General features: G+C 41.2%; 1 protein-coding gene across 5 annotated transcripts in view; it reads left to right on the forward strand.

Annotated features, from left to right (window-relative positions):
* Positions 1-15,052, forward strand: part of NUP93 (nucleoporin 93) — an 81,801-nt gene that overhangs the window by 10,995 nt on the left and 55,754 nt on the right. The window contains exon 1 of one of the 5 annotated variants that reach the window (XM_040614969.1): positions 7,505-7,607. The exons of the other annotated variants lie outside the window; for them this stretch is intronic. Within the exon in view, the coding sequence (XP_040470903.1) occupies positions 7,605-7,607 (3 nt within the window). The 5' untranslated portion in view covers positions 7,505-7,604. Of the gene's footprint in view, positions 1-7,504; positions 7,608-15,052 lie in introns of those variants that run through there. 5 annotated transcript variants of the gene reach the window in all.

The following is a 15,052-nucleotide window of genomic DNA, read 5'->3' on the forward strand; positions in this document are numbered from 1 at the left end:
AAGTCCTATTTTGGCAAAAGCTTTTTGAAGTTGAATGTGGCAGTCAAGAGATTCTTGATGTTCTTGATAACATATTTAGCACATAAATACATGTTTTTTTTTCTTTGTGGCTTTTAGAAATCCCAGGTAAGGTTTGATCATGCAAGCTGGTATCCCAAAGCTGGGGTGTATGTGGATAAACAGGATATTGGCACTGGTCAGAAAAGGCATTTCTTCAGTCTCCCAAAGATTCCGAAACTATGATATCCTCTTCTAGCAAGCATAGTCATGGCTGACTTCCGTCAGGTCGCAGTAATGGCAGCCAGAGGAGGAATTATTATATGGGACGGCTGCACTATTGTACCATGTGAGCAGGGACCTGGCTCTTGCTCGTGTGCTGTTTGGTTTATATACGGGTGTCAGAGAGGTTAGATGATGCTGTAGTAAACTTGTTTGGCGTACCTGGTAGGAGTTAGTTGCAGGATGCAGGCCTGATGTATACCAACTAAGATAGTTTGATTACAGTATATGTTATGTTTACTGTGTGCTTTGTGTTTTGAACAAGCCACATTGACTTAATAGTAGCTTTAGCTCCCCTGTACGCTTGTTTTGAAATGTCTTAAGTGCGAAGTCATAGTGGTAACTTCAAGAAATGGTGTTGCTCTTGCTTTGAAGGCTTGGTCCAGCTTTGTGCAGATTTGTGAAATGAATGCTAGAAACAGACATGAGCTCTCCTTGCATACATTGCTTATCTGCTGAAGTCCTGGCTCCGTTATGCTGAAGGAAAATTTTGTTGAATTGTCTCAGTTGTACAACAGTTTCACCTTGCCCTTCTGATCTAGGCAGAACTGAAATTAAAGGTTGCATACCAGGGTTTGGTTTTGATTTCTGGGTGTGGATGTTCAGAGTATTGACTGAGTAGCTCTCTGGAGGTCCAGATGCAGAAACACAAGCTTTTATCTAAATGAGGGCAAAAGATTAGACTGAAATAGGTTCAAATGGCAACTAAAGCAGGCTGAAATTAAGTATCTGGGATGTCTTCAAGTTTTTCAGAGTACTGTAAACAGCCTGTGTATCAAAGGCAGCTTTGATTTCTGTTTTAGTGTTGGTAGAATCTGGGTCCCAGGATGCTCGCCCCAGCACTGTGTGTTGTTTATGTGTATGTACGCTTGTGACTCATAATTTAAAAAAGCTTACTCTGACATCAGGTACCGAAAGGGTGCATTATTCAACCACTGAGCTCTTACTGCTATTTTATATTACATTTGTGATATACTTTGTGGTATCTGCTAGAATAATTCCAAAGCCTGTGGTAATCTACTAGAGTGTAACTAAAATCAGAGTTTATAAATGGAAATGCTGACACAACCTTAAAGGGGCAACCTCAAGTGCTATTCACCATCCATTGTTTGCATTAGCTTAGCCTGAAAATGCGTTTTCCCTTTTGCAGATTTTGTCCTTTCCCATTTGCCAAACATTGATTTCTTCCCCTCCGCAAGTCCTTCAGTTCTAATGGAGCTTGAAATTAAGGTGGCTTTATTTTTCTGTCGCTTCCTTGTTCACCCTAATCGATGATGCCAGCACAGCTGTGGGGACCTTTTAACTGTTGCAGAGCTAGGGCAGTGAATGCAAGAGGACAACCTTCTACCTTGTTTTTTCAGGGTTGGTTGTTAGCTCTTGGTTTCTTTGTACAGCTGTGATCCAAATAATATTTGCGGTAATAGTTGTGAATTCTTCAAAAGCTCTTTGCAAAGGTTCTCAGAAGTAATTTTTTCCCCCCTCCCATTACTCATGCATGCTAGCATCAAAGCCTGCTGTCGTCTTTGCCTAGGTAGTCTCATTGATTTCATTCAGGATTTGACCCTTAATGTACACATTTAGGCATGTAAATCAGGAATATAAATATCCTGGTAATTAAATGTGGCCAGAGGCAGTTTTAACACATTTGAAGAAAGCAGTGATGTGGAATGAGTATTTTGACATACAGCAAATGGAGTTAAGGGATGTGGACCTTAGAAATATATATTACAGAAACATCCTCATCTCCGAAATGTTTGCATGTACAGTTGTTACAGAATGGAGACATTAACCTCTTCGAAAGGAAAACTGCAGCCTGTCTGTGGCTGTCTGCTGGGTGATGAGAGTTGCAAGGGCTTCTGCAGCGTGCAGGCTTGGTGAGGCAGCGGGGGGTTGGTGGGCTGCCTGACACCGATAGCCGCCCAGGGCCCTCTGAGCCGACAGGTTGGTCCCCAGCCGCCCAAGGCCTGTGCTGATCAGAGAATGCCCTGGGAAAAGCCAAGGTGCGTGTAGACTGGGATGGGACTGGGGTTTAAGGGTGTGGGCTCCTCTATTTCACAAAACCCCAAAAAACCTCCTTTTGGCATCAGGTAGGTGATGAATAACACTGTATTAAAAAGAAAGCGGGGGTGGGAAGAGGAGAGAAGCCCGAAACATTGGGAATATATTTGGGGGTTTTGGGTGTTATGTTTTTGCTTGTCACTTGTTTCTCTCACATGCTTAGCTTACACCTAAGCAGCAGTTTTCTCAGGTTTTTGTTACTGCTTGAATAGCATGATTTAGTAGTGCCGTTTTAAATTACCCTGGCCTTATTAACCTTTAAAAACAAACACACGCAACCTCCAAAAACCCAAACCATGGCACACAATGTAGAATACTCTGTGGGGCTTTGTTGGTTGGCCAGATTAGTCACTCAGTAAATGCTGTGATACTGAATGATTTCAGATTTCTTTTGTTTGCTTGGTTGCATGCTAACGGGAGTAATTATGTGGTGATCTTCCAGTTCATCGTGGTTCTGATCATGGATTCCTAACCCCTGAGGGGTTAGGAGCAGGGAGGGAGGAGACATGATCTGCCTTTCTCTTTCATCGTGGGTAAACAAGAGAGTATGAAAGGGACATTTCAAAACTTTATGCTAATGCAAGGTCATGAGATGGAAAAATTGAGAACTCTTGTTCTAGTAGCTATGTTTATTGATCTATTTAAATTCTGCTATGTCCTGGCACACTTTATATTTCCTGTCTGCTTAATCCAGATATGTTCTTTGCATCTCAAATAGGTACGACTGTAGACTTCTAATAAATATCTTTGAAGTATCTATCATAAACATTTTAAAACAGACCAGGTTTTGAGTTGTAACTTTTGACTTCACTCTCCCCCTCCCTTTTTTTTTCTTCCTTATGCTGCATAGCTCTGCCTTGTGAAAATTGTTGCAATTTCTAGTTGAATGTTAACTCCTACCCCTGCGAAGGGGCAGATAATGGTATAAATGGCAGTTTGGAGCTCACGTACCCTAAATGTAGTTTCTCCTGTGCTAAGGTGTAGATGTCTTTGCTTCTCTCAGTATCATTGCAGGACCCTTTAAAACACCATGCGTAGCTGAAACTCTAGAGCGAACCCTGGCTGGTGGGATGTGATTTTTCAGAGTCAGAATTTCACCAAGACCCTGCTTGGAGCAATGTTACTATTGCAAGAAGTACTGTGGTTTCATTAATGACTTTCAGGGTCTATGTTGCATTTTACCAGGGGGATGGCACTTCTGGCAATGCGGTACCTCGTAATGTCACACCATCCCATTAATTTAGTGCTCGCTGAGGTCTTGTATTGACTACTGACCTAGACAGTGTGTGCTCAGCATGTGCAAATGAACTATGGGCATTAGTGTTTTCATGGTGCTGGAAAAATTTAGTAGAATGGTTTAATCTCTGTGGTAATACAGACTGATGAGAAGAAATAATGCTGAGATGCAAATTCTTGCAACCTGGCAATTTGCCACCTCCACATATCATGTGATAGAGCAATTACTTAGGCTAAAGAGGTGGGTCTGTTTGTTTAAGGGTCAAATGTAGCTTTTGTAAAGCACTACTTCTTGTTTTGTAAGATACTGATATTTCCATCAACTTTGAAACCATTGCGAAAAAAACGTAGATTTCACAGGAGATGATTTGGAGATTTCCAGTACCTTGATTATAGCTCTGGAATAAAAGGTCTGTAGGGCTGTGCTGGAATTTATCAGTGGAACTGCTTATATGCAGAAATGAACCTAATTAATCTTTGTTGCATTTAAGGAGGAAAACAAATTAAGAAGTTAAATTAGGTTTCTAAAATATTAACAGCATTTTGGATGGTAACAGCATAAGACCACAGTTTGGAATTTTGTTTTGTTTTTTTGGTCTTTCTAATGTATCTATTTTTGAAGTAATATAATTCTTTCCTGAGTGGATCATGGTATGTCTTTCTGGTGCCTCTCTGAAACTGGAAACAGAGACGTTAGGCTTTGGGAATTGCTGCTCATAGACATGCAGAGGTCTGGTTGTGGGGACTTTCCACAGATGGCAGAAGCTTTCCATCCCAGTATTGTGGTGGGTTAATGGATTTAAGCTGTAGACTTGGGACTGGAAACTGAACAGTTACCTATTTAAGTTAATATGGCTTTTCAGTTCTTATTTCTGAAAAGGAGAAATAGAGAAAAATTCCCAACTGTAATAAGAAAAAAATAATTCTGATATTTTGCAAGCTTTTCTGAAATAGGACAGAGTAGCTTGGAACTGACCTATACAAAGAGGTGGGTTTGTTAACCTTTCTCCTGAGCTATTGTTTTTGCAGCGTTCTTTGCTAGTGTCTTCATTACTTAAGCATTGTTTTGAGCATCTTTCTGAACCTCATGGTGCTATGAGCTGTACAAAACAAATCACTCTTTCACAAGGGAAGTTTGTAATGTGAGCAGGCCAGACTATCTCACCGAACTCTTGTGGTCACAAACTGCATAAAATTCTGGGCACTTTCTTTCCAGCGAGGCTGTTCATCAAATCTATTAGAAAACCCAGCAGCTGCTGCAGCTCTCAACTCCCTCCCCTCCTTTCAAGCCCCCCTAATTTACTCAGGCTTCTTGAAAGTGTTACTCCACTGATGAATTCCACCAGGGTTTATTACTAAGCCATGTGCGTAATTTAGCAGTCTGGGAAAGGCCACAGGTATATTGTTGTGCATGCCCTCCTCTCCGCTGTAGTAATTAGTCTGTTTGACTCCACATCCAAAATCTTAATCCTAGGCATTATCAGGCTTTGGTTTAAAATAGTCACTAATAAGTGTGTAAACTTTACCAATGCCTGGGCATCAAACTGTGGATGTACTTAAGCTTCCCCATGCAAAACGTCAGCCTGAAAATTTGGCAGTTTGCAGAAGAAATGTTTGGGTTGTGTGTATGGATGTTTTTTAACTTTCCTTTTTGAAGTCAAAATGAATTCTTATTCCTGCCAAGATATGCTCCTGAAAGAAAGTTGCAGCCTTTTGAGGTGGAACTAAGGACACATGCATTTGCTTCACTCATTTAGATTTTTGGCACAACTTCTGTTCTCGCTGCCTCCTTTCTGTTTCCTGTCCTTTATTTCTCATCTTTCTTCCACTCTTCTCCCTTCCCCACTCCAGTTTTATTTATCTCCTTTGCTTTCTTACTTCAGATTAATTTATTAGCTCCTGCCCACTTTTCACTCACCTCTGTGCTTTGAGAATATTTTGGGTGCAAGAGGGTTATTTACTTACTTTGAGCAAAATCATTAAACTCCTGTTTAAACAAAAAGCAGATATTGTGAAATGTCTCATGTTGGTTTTCCACGCACATGGAAGTGACTGAAAGAAGCTGAGGAAGATGTGTTGAAAATTTTCGATACCATTCCGTTATTTGTATCTCAGCAAGCATGCAAGATGCATGGTGCTTCCACCAGAAAGGATCTGCTTATGCAGCATTTTGAGCCACAATTAATAGATTACTTTTTAAATTTAATTGGAACAGCATGCTTAATTGTTGCTTGGTCAAAATGGCTCGAGAAGGTTGGAGAGACTTAGTTTTAAGATAAGTTTATGGAGAATAAAATACAGCATGTTGCTAACTTCTGTGCCTGCAGTGCAAGTCTCTGTGGACTGTCCTTTTGAAGCACCAATTTCTGGATTGTGTGGTATCTTCAGTGTTTGTAGTGGGGTGGAGGTGGGGAAGGGCGGAGAGGTTTCCTAACTTGCGGTATTTTTGCAGGAGCAAGAAGGCAGTTTGCCAGTGTTATGCGAGTGCTGTTCCAAAGGCCGGTGAGAGGAAAGATTGGTAAACACATCAGTACTTAGTTTCAATTTCAGCAGCTTTATTAAACCTTTTTGAAGGGTTCAATTTGCTATCCTAGACTTCAATCAGAGATGTGGGATTAGCTGAAACTAAATTTGTCATTGTTGATTTATTAGATTGGATTTGGGACGCATCTATTCAGTCGCCTTTATGTGCTTATGACCAGCACTGGGTAATTCAGAGGAGAAACACTGACAAAGATGTTTGTGGAGATACCCGCTTGCTTTATTAGGCTTCAGCCTGTTCTCTAGTGGTTAGAGATTGGTTAAAACCCTGAAGCATGAGGCATAATAATTCTTTTCACAATTTTGGTGTTAAACACTGCTCTAGATACTGTCAATATCCATTTACATACTGAGTCAGTTTTTAATCCCATTATGTTTTTGGCTTTACCATCTTCCTGTGGTAGTAAGGTTCCTCAATTCAATTACAGATTGTGTTAAAATTTATTTCCTTTTATTGGTTTTGAGCTTGGCATCATTTAAACAGACATCCTTTCCTTGTTCAGACCTGTATGATCTGAATTTCTGGATCTGCCCTTTCTAGATCACTTATTTCACAGACCTTTGAAGTACCAGCTCTAAATTGTTTCTTTTTTTATCTATCCTGAAAGTGTTCCTGTCTCACATCATGAGAGGGGGGTATACATGCTTTTGCTGGTTCCTCAATTCTGTCCTGCAGGTTTTCTTTTGAGGGTGGCTGTCCAGCTTACAAGGTGTTCTTGATAAAGCCACATCGTTGTTTGGTTTCTCTGATAATAAAGTTCAGTGTATCCAAACTCAGTGTGAAAGGCAGAAGTAGTAATCTGTGAAGATTTGATTTTTATCTTTTGATAAGTGGGAGTGCACAGGTGGGGATACCGTACAGTATCATGACAAATCCTTATATCTAAATAATGTTTGCAAGCCAGTAGGATTCTTCAGGCCAGATTCTAATGTATGAGAAAAGACATTTCTGAAGAGAAGTGGGGGAGGAAGTGGAGAGGAGGGGGGGGGGGGGAAGCAAACCACATTTCAAATAGATGAGTGGGAACCTGCATGTTATCTCCAAATCCTCTCAGCAGTAATTGATTTTGCCTGCTATGGTTACCATATAGTAACTCTGAAACATTCATTATTTCTTTCCTCTCCTGCCTCAAGGCTTGTAACACAAAATGGCATGTTTAAATCCTTTTACTCTGTCTGTTAAGTAGATACAAAAACTTAAAGGCTTTAATGAATCTGAAATAAGCACTAATTCAGTAGTCAAAAGACCCACCATTGTGTTGACTAAATGAGACTATGCCCATCCTGAGGACCTAGTGAAAGCTAAATGGTGGAAACTGGGTGCAGAGACTCGCCTGGCTGTGGAATTACACATTTGGACCTTGTACTCTGTTGTGGTTTTTTTCATAGAGCTAACCCTGCTATATTTCTCTTCTTAGTCCCTGTCCAGCTTTATTTAATTTTTCCAAGGTTAAAGATGGCTTATCCAGAAAATTCGCAGCTCATTTCTAATGGTAAGAAGCTTGATTACTCAACAGATACAGTGAATCAATATCGCTTCTCTTATTTTTGTTTTGCTGTTTGTCTTGAGGTTAATGTTTTTGCTTTATATTTGCTCGATGAAGTGCATGATAGTGCTTTACGTAATTAGTTAATGTGCTATGCTTAATGTTTTGTTGTTTGTCTGTGGTTTTGTACCCTTAGATGCCTTATTCTCTACCTTTTCCAATGTCCGCTTGATTGATTCCCCCCCCCCCCCAAGGAAAAACTTTGCATCTTCTCAATATTTTAAAAACTTAAAATTTAGTGAATTATGGAAGTAGGCACTTAAGCCGGACACCCCCTTTGACTTGTTGCTGGGATGCAGGGCAGCTGAGCTGGGAACTAGTTGTATGAAATCTTTGGCTAAGAGTTGATCTGTAACTTGTCACTCAGTTATATTAGTGTTAGTCACCATAGCAGAGTTAACTCCTTTCTTTCTTCTCTGGGTTACTGTATTTCTTTTGCTTTTTCCTTGCTTTGTCTAAGCCTTTTGCAGTTTCTTTTGGAGGAGGTTCTCCAGCATGTAAAGTGTGTTATGCTGTGTCATTTCAAAAGCTGTTGGAAGGCAGCTAGGAACCTCTAGGCCTTCTCCTGCACTTTCGTTTACGGTAGGTCCCCTGAGTCAGCAGGGCAGTCCTCAGTGTGAAAAGAATCCAGGGCTTGTTTTGAAGGCTGGATGGTTCTTGCTGATACTTAGGGGTGCTGGGTTTGTGGAGGAAATGTTGCATGTGAATCCATCCATTTCTAGGAGTGCCAGAAATGGCATGCTTTTTTCAAAGCATCACCAGGAAAAAAGAAACAAGTCTTGCTTTTCAGTTGGGAATTATCCCTATAATAAATATGCAAGCTAAACTTTGTGGAGGAATAATGGCCTTTTGTAGCAGAACAGATCTCCTTCCTGCAGTAAAATGAGCATCAGGGGATTGAATCTGCAGTCTGTCTCAAGGGGCAGGATTTAGTTGTTTGTCTCAATAGATCTATCTTACCTTGGTTATAGGTTTGCTTTGTTTGTGTGGCAGGGTTTCATCCTCAAACTCTTCTGCATTCATTGCTTCCTAAGAAGTGCCTGTAACATTTTCTCTCTGCAAGATGAAATACTAATTTCCAGCCAATATATTATGCATTAGCAATGCATCCTGGCAACAAACATCGCTTGAAACCACAGATTCCGAGAGGAAGGTGGGAAGTGCAATGCAAAGACTCATGTTGTTGCAGAGATGGCTCAGCAGAACATGTTGCATGTGGGAAGTGCCCCTGTGGATCCAGAGAAGGTTCATATTGCCACCTCGGAGGAGTTTCTAAATCCATTGATTTTATGCAGACACCTGAGGTAGATCCTTTTGCCTTTAGCACCCCTGGTTGCTGTCATCTACAGGAAGGAACACACCCTGGTACTGAGATACACAGATCTGGTGTTTGTCTTGCTTGATGGCTATGGCCATCTCACACCAAGGGAGATGGTATAAGCTTTTTGCCTGTGTCTCTGAAGTCTATACCCTTTACATGAATATACTGTGCAGGAGATATTTTTTGCCTGGTCCGTGGCCACCTGTATCTCAGTTTGCAAGTGTTTAACTGGTTTCTTGAAACAGAATTTTTCTCCGATACTTTATATGACCCATGGAAACTTTGAAATTAGAGTCAGATGCTGAAGCAGGAGAAGAATGGTCACCACTTAAAATGGAAATGGTTTTAACTGGCACTATTTTATATGCTGATTAATTGACTTCAAGCATGGTAAACGGGTAGAGGCTCACTTCTGCAACGCATCTGGTGCAAGAGCTATAATCTGGTTGTACATGCCACTGAAGAGCGTAGATAGCCAGGCTGGCTGTGCCTTTGCATTAGTGAGGCTTTTTTTTCTAGTGTCAAAGGCAATGGCTTGCTTCATTTCATCCTTTTTCTAACTGAAGTTCCAGAGTGATAAATTGAAAACTATCAGGTACAGGATACAGTCATATCTGCCTTATATAAAATGCATGCAGTAGACAGTGAAATTGAATTGCTGTCACGTGTGACTAAAGAAAAGGGCTTTTTGTTTTTTCACAATTTATTTTTCAGCAAGTGTTGCAATTTATTTTTGTAAGCTGAATGTGTAGTTAATGCACTGCCTTGAGAAGCAGAGGGGTTCTGTTTAATGCGTGCATTCATGGAGGCTTTTGTTCTTGAGCAGGGTAGGTAGGACCTCAGAGTTTAAACATAACTCCCGAGCTTACTGAACTATTTTACTCCATGATTTTTTTCCCCCATCTTGAAACAACTCTTTGCTACAATTATAGCACCATATCTTTGGCCTTGCTTTGTAGTATTGGATAATTATCTTAAAAAATGAACGTGGCACTTCCAGAACAAATCAGGAGTGAGCACCAGGAGTGGCAACCTCTTCCTTTGATGGAGAGAGACCTCCACGTGGTCACACAGTAACGCTGCTTAGAGTAAGGCTGACGGCACTGAGTAGTGCCAGATTAGAAAGGCTGAAGTACTGGCCTTTCTAGTACTATTTGTGAAAGCAGTTCAGTGTAGTAAGAATTTCAGCTTTCATTGATGGGCACAGCCTCACAGCCTAAATCTTGTTTACTCAGACTGACAGTCTCACAGCTGATTCCTTTGGACTCCCTTTTCCAGGGCCATCATGAATGTGAATGATTCAAGTGCAGCGCTACTCTTCAAACTGTTTGTATGAAAGCAGTGCCTTTTGATACACGGTGGTACCTTCTGACGGAGTAATCTTATCAGTGGGATCATCAGAATTTGCTTTTGCATTAATACCAAAGATTTAGTTGCCTGTTACTTCAGGTAGCCCAGCAAAACTAAAACTGTAGTTTTAGGAAGAAGGAGGAACTGTGTTTCATCCCTTGGTTTTTACATTTGGTTTGGGGTTTTGTTGGGTTTTGCTATTCATCTCTTGCAGGACTTGCGTAGGTGCTACTAGGAGCATCTGCTGAACAAGCTATTGCTACCAGTAGGAGAAGCAAAAACTCTGCCATGTCAAATCTCTGTGGTCAGTAGTTCAGTATGTTTATTACAACAAAACTTAGTGATTCTTAGAATGTAACAGTTACTGAAATATCTTTTTAACAGAGCTTTACACTTTATTTTCGAGAGAAACGAGCTGTTTTGGAGCACAATTAGACTGACAGGTCTAGGTTATAGAAGCACAGGGAAGTGAAGGCTGAAATAGGAGCAGGTTCTGCTAATCAGTATTGAGTGTAACTGTGGAGATCTCGGGACTGGAATGTCTAGCAGAGCTGCAGTTCAATGGATGGAATTGTTAGTGTGCAGCCAGGTGGGGTATTGGCAGAGCACATCTGCATAGCTTTTGCCTCCATTTACAGCAATTTCTGTCTCACTGAATGTTGCAGAGTTTAGAAGTACGGGCTGGTCAGGGCAGCACAGGTAATGTTGCCCTACAATCTCACAGTTGTAACTTCATTAGTGACTGGCATGATACTTTTTTTTTCTGTGTCAAGCCAAACCAATTAAGGGATTCAATTGCATATGGAATATCAAAATGCATTTGCCACTGTACTTTGACTTCTTGAGATTTACATGCAGATCTAAGCAAACGTTATCTCCTCCATAGTTTGGAAATGTAATGACAAATTGTGTCTTATTTTATAGTATGTGTTGTGAGAACAGCTACAATGGAACCCAGGCATTTAGCTTTTGAAGCCAGTGGTTATAAATGAGATATAAAAATGGAGAGTGTTCTGGAGTTTTGTATTGTGGGGTTTTTTTTTCTTTGTTGAGGAGAATTTAGAACAAGGCCTCATAAAGAGCCAAGGATATAGAATTTCAGCGCTTTAGTTTTATCCATTTGTACTTGCTGACCGAAAGCAGCACATTCAAAACAAACCAGCAAAGTGCTGTCAGATGTGCTGTGGATGAGCAGGGAATGGGGTTTTCTCAGAGGTTCCACAGGACAGAAGGAAGAAGGGAATGTCTGTTATAAACTTTGAAAGCAAGTGGCTGCAATACGTTCCAAGAGTATTTTGGAGCAGGAGTGCCAGTTAAAATATTTATGCAGTGTTTTATTGCACTGATTCAAATATTGAATAGCACCTGACCCTTGAATTTCTGGATCCTTGCCTGACTGGCACCCCATGATGGGTATATTTACTTAGAAAACAGCCTTCTGCAGCAGCTGTTTTTCAGCACAGGAAATTGGGAAAGCTGGATTTTGATCCAGTTTTTGTCATGGTTTTCATGCTTGACTTTGAGCTCAAGAAATGCCTTCCCATGCATCAATTTCTTCACCTGAGAAATAAAAGTTGCATTTACCACTGACACTCACAAGATTGTGAGATTCTGTAGCGGAAGCGTGTATGGATGTTGTCCATTTTACTGTTTCCTCAGGCATCTTTTTATTGTTCACAGTACGCATCAGGACACAACAGCATTTAATTGGCCTCCACCTTTTCCCCCTCAGATACCAATCCTTTTTAAAAAAATAGTAAGTAAATAATTCTCTCAATCAGAAGTTTCTGGTTTGGCAGCGCTGAGCAGCACAGCCCTCGGCTACCCTTGTATTACACTGGCTGTCAGCAGCATTCCTTTCCCCACCTGAAGCGAGAGACTGAAGCTGTGCTGCAAGCACCCATCCCCTGGCAGCTCTGCTGAAATGACCCTTCTACTGTAAAGACACCTGCAGTGGCTGTCACCAGTCTGGGCTGGAGATTTCAACTTCTCTGAGCTGAAATGGTGCTAAGACTGCTGTTAGTTGCTGCCCTGAGCTGGAATTGTGGCCACGCAAAAGCCCTTGAGCTGGCTGTTGATTAGAGTCATAGGCTAAAACATCAGCCAAGACTGCTACTGCCTGCTACCCAATATAATCATTTTATGCAGCAGTATTTTGTAGTGTGATGACTTTTGCTTGAGATGGATTATTTAGGACGTGCCTGTTGTAGAGAGAGATGAAATAGCAAAATGTAATGATCAGACGTCTGGCCTATTGCTGGACACGTACCGAGCTGCTGGGCTTGGATCATGCACCTGCCAGCTGCTCTGTGTTCTGTGTGGACCGAGGTATTTGTGCTCCTTGGCCGCTAGACTTGCAGCGCTGGGTCCTTTGCAGAGCTCAACCTCGAGGTCTTTGATGCCCCAAGTTCAAAATACCAGCAAAAAGTCTGTCCACATTCCCAGCCTTGCTGTGTGCTTGTTTATAGCTGAAACCCCAGTGATGCAAGATAGTTTTAGCAAATAACGTAAGGGATCTGTGGAGGGATTTCTGAAACAATCATTCTCTGTTTCCCTCTGTGTATTTGCAGACTCTGAGAAGAAAATGGAGAATTTAGTTGGCTTGTTTACCCAAGCTATTACGCTGGCTTAACGGTTCTGTGATGAAGTTCCATGTCAGTACTGTGCTTACTAGGCTGTGGAGATAAAAATGATCAATTTGATTGGCTTTGTCCTCCTGTTTTTACATTCAGGCTTTGCAGGATTGGATCAATGGCTGCGACCGTTTCTTCCTGAAAATCAGGCTTACACTGAACCTTTCTGCGGACGTACGCAGCTGCTCCAAGCGCCCATAAACCGTGGGGTCTTTCACTGTTCAGAAATCTAGCAGTGGCTCAGCATTACGGCCGTGGCTCAGAATGGGAAGCCAAAGTTAACTAGGTCTTAAGCATTTGTTCCGTTGTGGAGCAATACTGCCTGATGTTCACACTTTCCAGAGGGTGTCCAAATCTCGTACTCTGCAGAGCTTGCCTTTGGCTTCATTTGATCAAATGATAGAATATATCGAGAGGGGTCATACAGGAGTGATGCTGTGAATCTATGAATTGGGTTAAACCCCCGCATTAGTATGCTTTGATGTGATTCTTTCTTGTTTTCTTTGACTGAGATGCTTTTTGGAGATAAAGTTGGAACCAGGTTCCTCATCTGCAGGTTCCTGGAGCTTAGCTGTTTGAGGTTGCTTTATTTTGCAGCTCTCTCCTATTGACCTGCTTGACTAATTTTGTGTCTGAACTTCTGTCCTCTTTATTCCTGACTTTTCTGCCCTGTCAGTACAGTTGGGGGGGAGGGGGGGTTGGGGGGCGGGATATTTATTAATCTGTACAATCCAGAGGGCCAATTAGGTCTAGACTTTAAGATAAACGTTTGGTGGCTGTGAAATAGTATGTACTTCATTTCTTGCTTCAAGACTATTTTTTTCTTTAGAGTTGAGCTTGACAAAGAAGGATGAGGCTAGAGGCAGTTATAAAGGGTGGATTGTATTTTTACTGTAATACTTAAGTATTGATTGTTGACTTATTGGTAGGCTTAATGCACAACCATTTCCTTAGTTAGTGTTTGAATGTCCATTAAAATGTTGGCTTGGTGCCAGAATGTTGAAATCCTGCATTTTATAATATGATTTGGCTATCCAGAAGTACTAATGTGGTTTGGATTTTTTTTAAAAAAAGATAAATAGGCAAGTCTTGCGTTCCCTTGTTGTTTTATATTTGTTAACCTTTACATACTGAAAATGAACCTCTGAAGTATGAGATACTGAAAAGACAGAGGTGGGCAGGAATGTTTTGAGGCTTGTGCATCTTGAAAATTTTCCACCCCTCATCTTTTGAGATGCCCAGTGCTTGCTGAGTTGTTGATAGACATTTAGGGATAACGTAATATTATTAGAGTAATATTACTGACTCTATTAGTTTAAAACTAGTTGTTTTTTTCTAGAGGAAAGTTTTGTTTGTATAGCTTCACAAGCTATATGAGTGTTGTGTGTTAGTAGCACTACCTATAAAAACATGCCCGTTGTCATCTTGTAATTCTTCTCGGATGTGAGATGGGGCTTGCTCTCTCTTCCCTGCAGCACCATCAATAATCTGTGCTCAGTTCCCAGGGGTGTGTCCCCATATTGTTTAGTGGTATATGTTCCACTTGGTCCCCTCTGTTCAAGTCTCAGGGCCGTGCTGCTACGTGGACAGCTTTCTAGCTTGTAGAAAAGACTGCATCAGGTTTTGAAGAGATGGTTATGGAAGGCCTGCTGCTCTTGTAGGAGAACAGTGCTTGTACAAAGCAGCTGTCTGGATTATGGTGCTGGCTTTCTTGTATTGGCAAGGTAGACAGGGGTGGAAACTTTTAATTGCTATGAATTGTTTGCCACTGGGGTGACCCAGCAGTTAACCCAACCCCTTCCCTGGAACAGGCACTTAGTGTTCCTTCAGGTACGTCTAAAGTTTTCTGTCTGCTGTCTCTCCATCCTCTTATGTCTCCCTCTTGTAGAAACCTTCACAAAACAAAAAGGGTTAAGCTTGCTTTGGTTAATGAGTGTCTCTGGTTTTGGGTGGTGACATGACACTTTTGGTGGAAAATGACGTTTTCAGCTATCTGGTTCTGTCATGTAGTATTGCCATTTGTTAAAACCTAACACACAAAGCCTAAATACTTCATTATAGCTAGAAACAAGTACTGAAAATTAAGG

The sequence above is a fragment of the Falco naumanni genome, chromosome 15 (genome assembly GCF_017639655.2).
Source record: "Falco naumanni isolate bFalNau1 chromosome 15, bFalNau1.pat, whole genome shotgun sequence".
NCBI classification, from domain to species: domain Eukaryota; kingdom Metazoa; phylum Chordata; class Aves; order Falconiformes; family Falconidae; genus Falco; species Falco naumanni.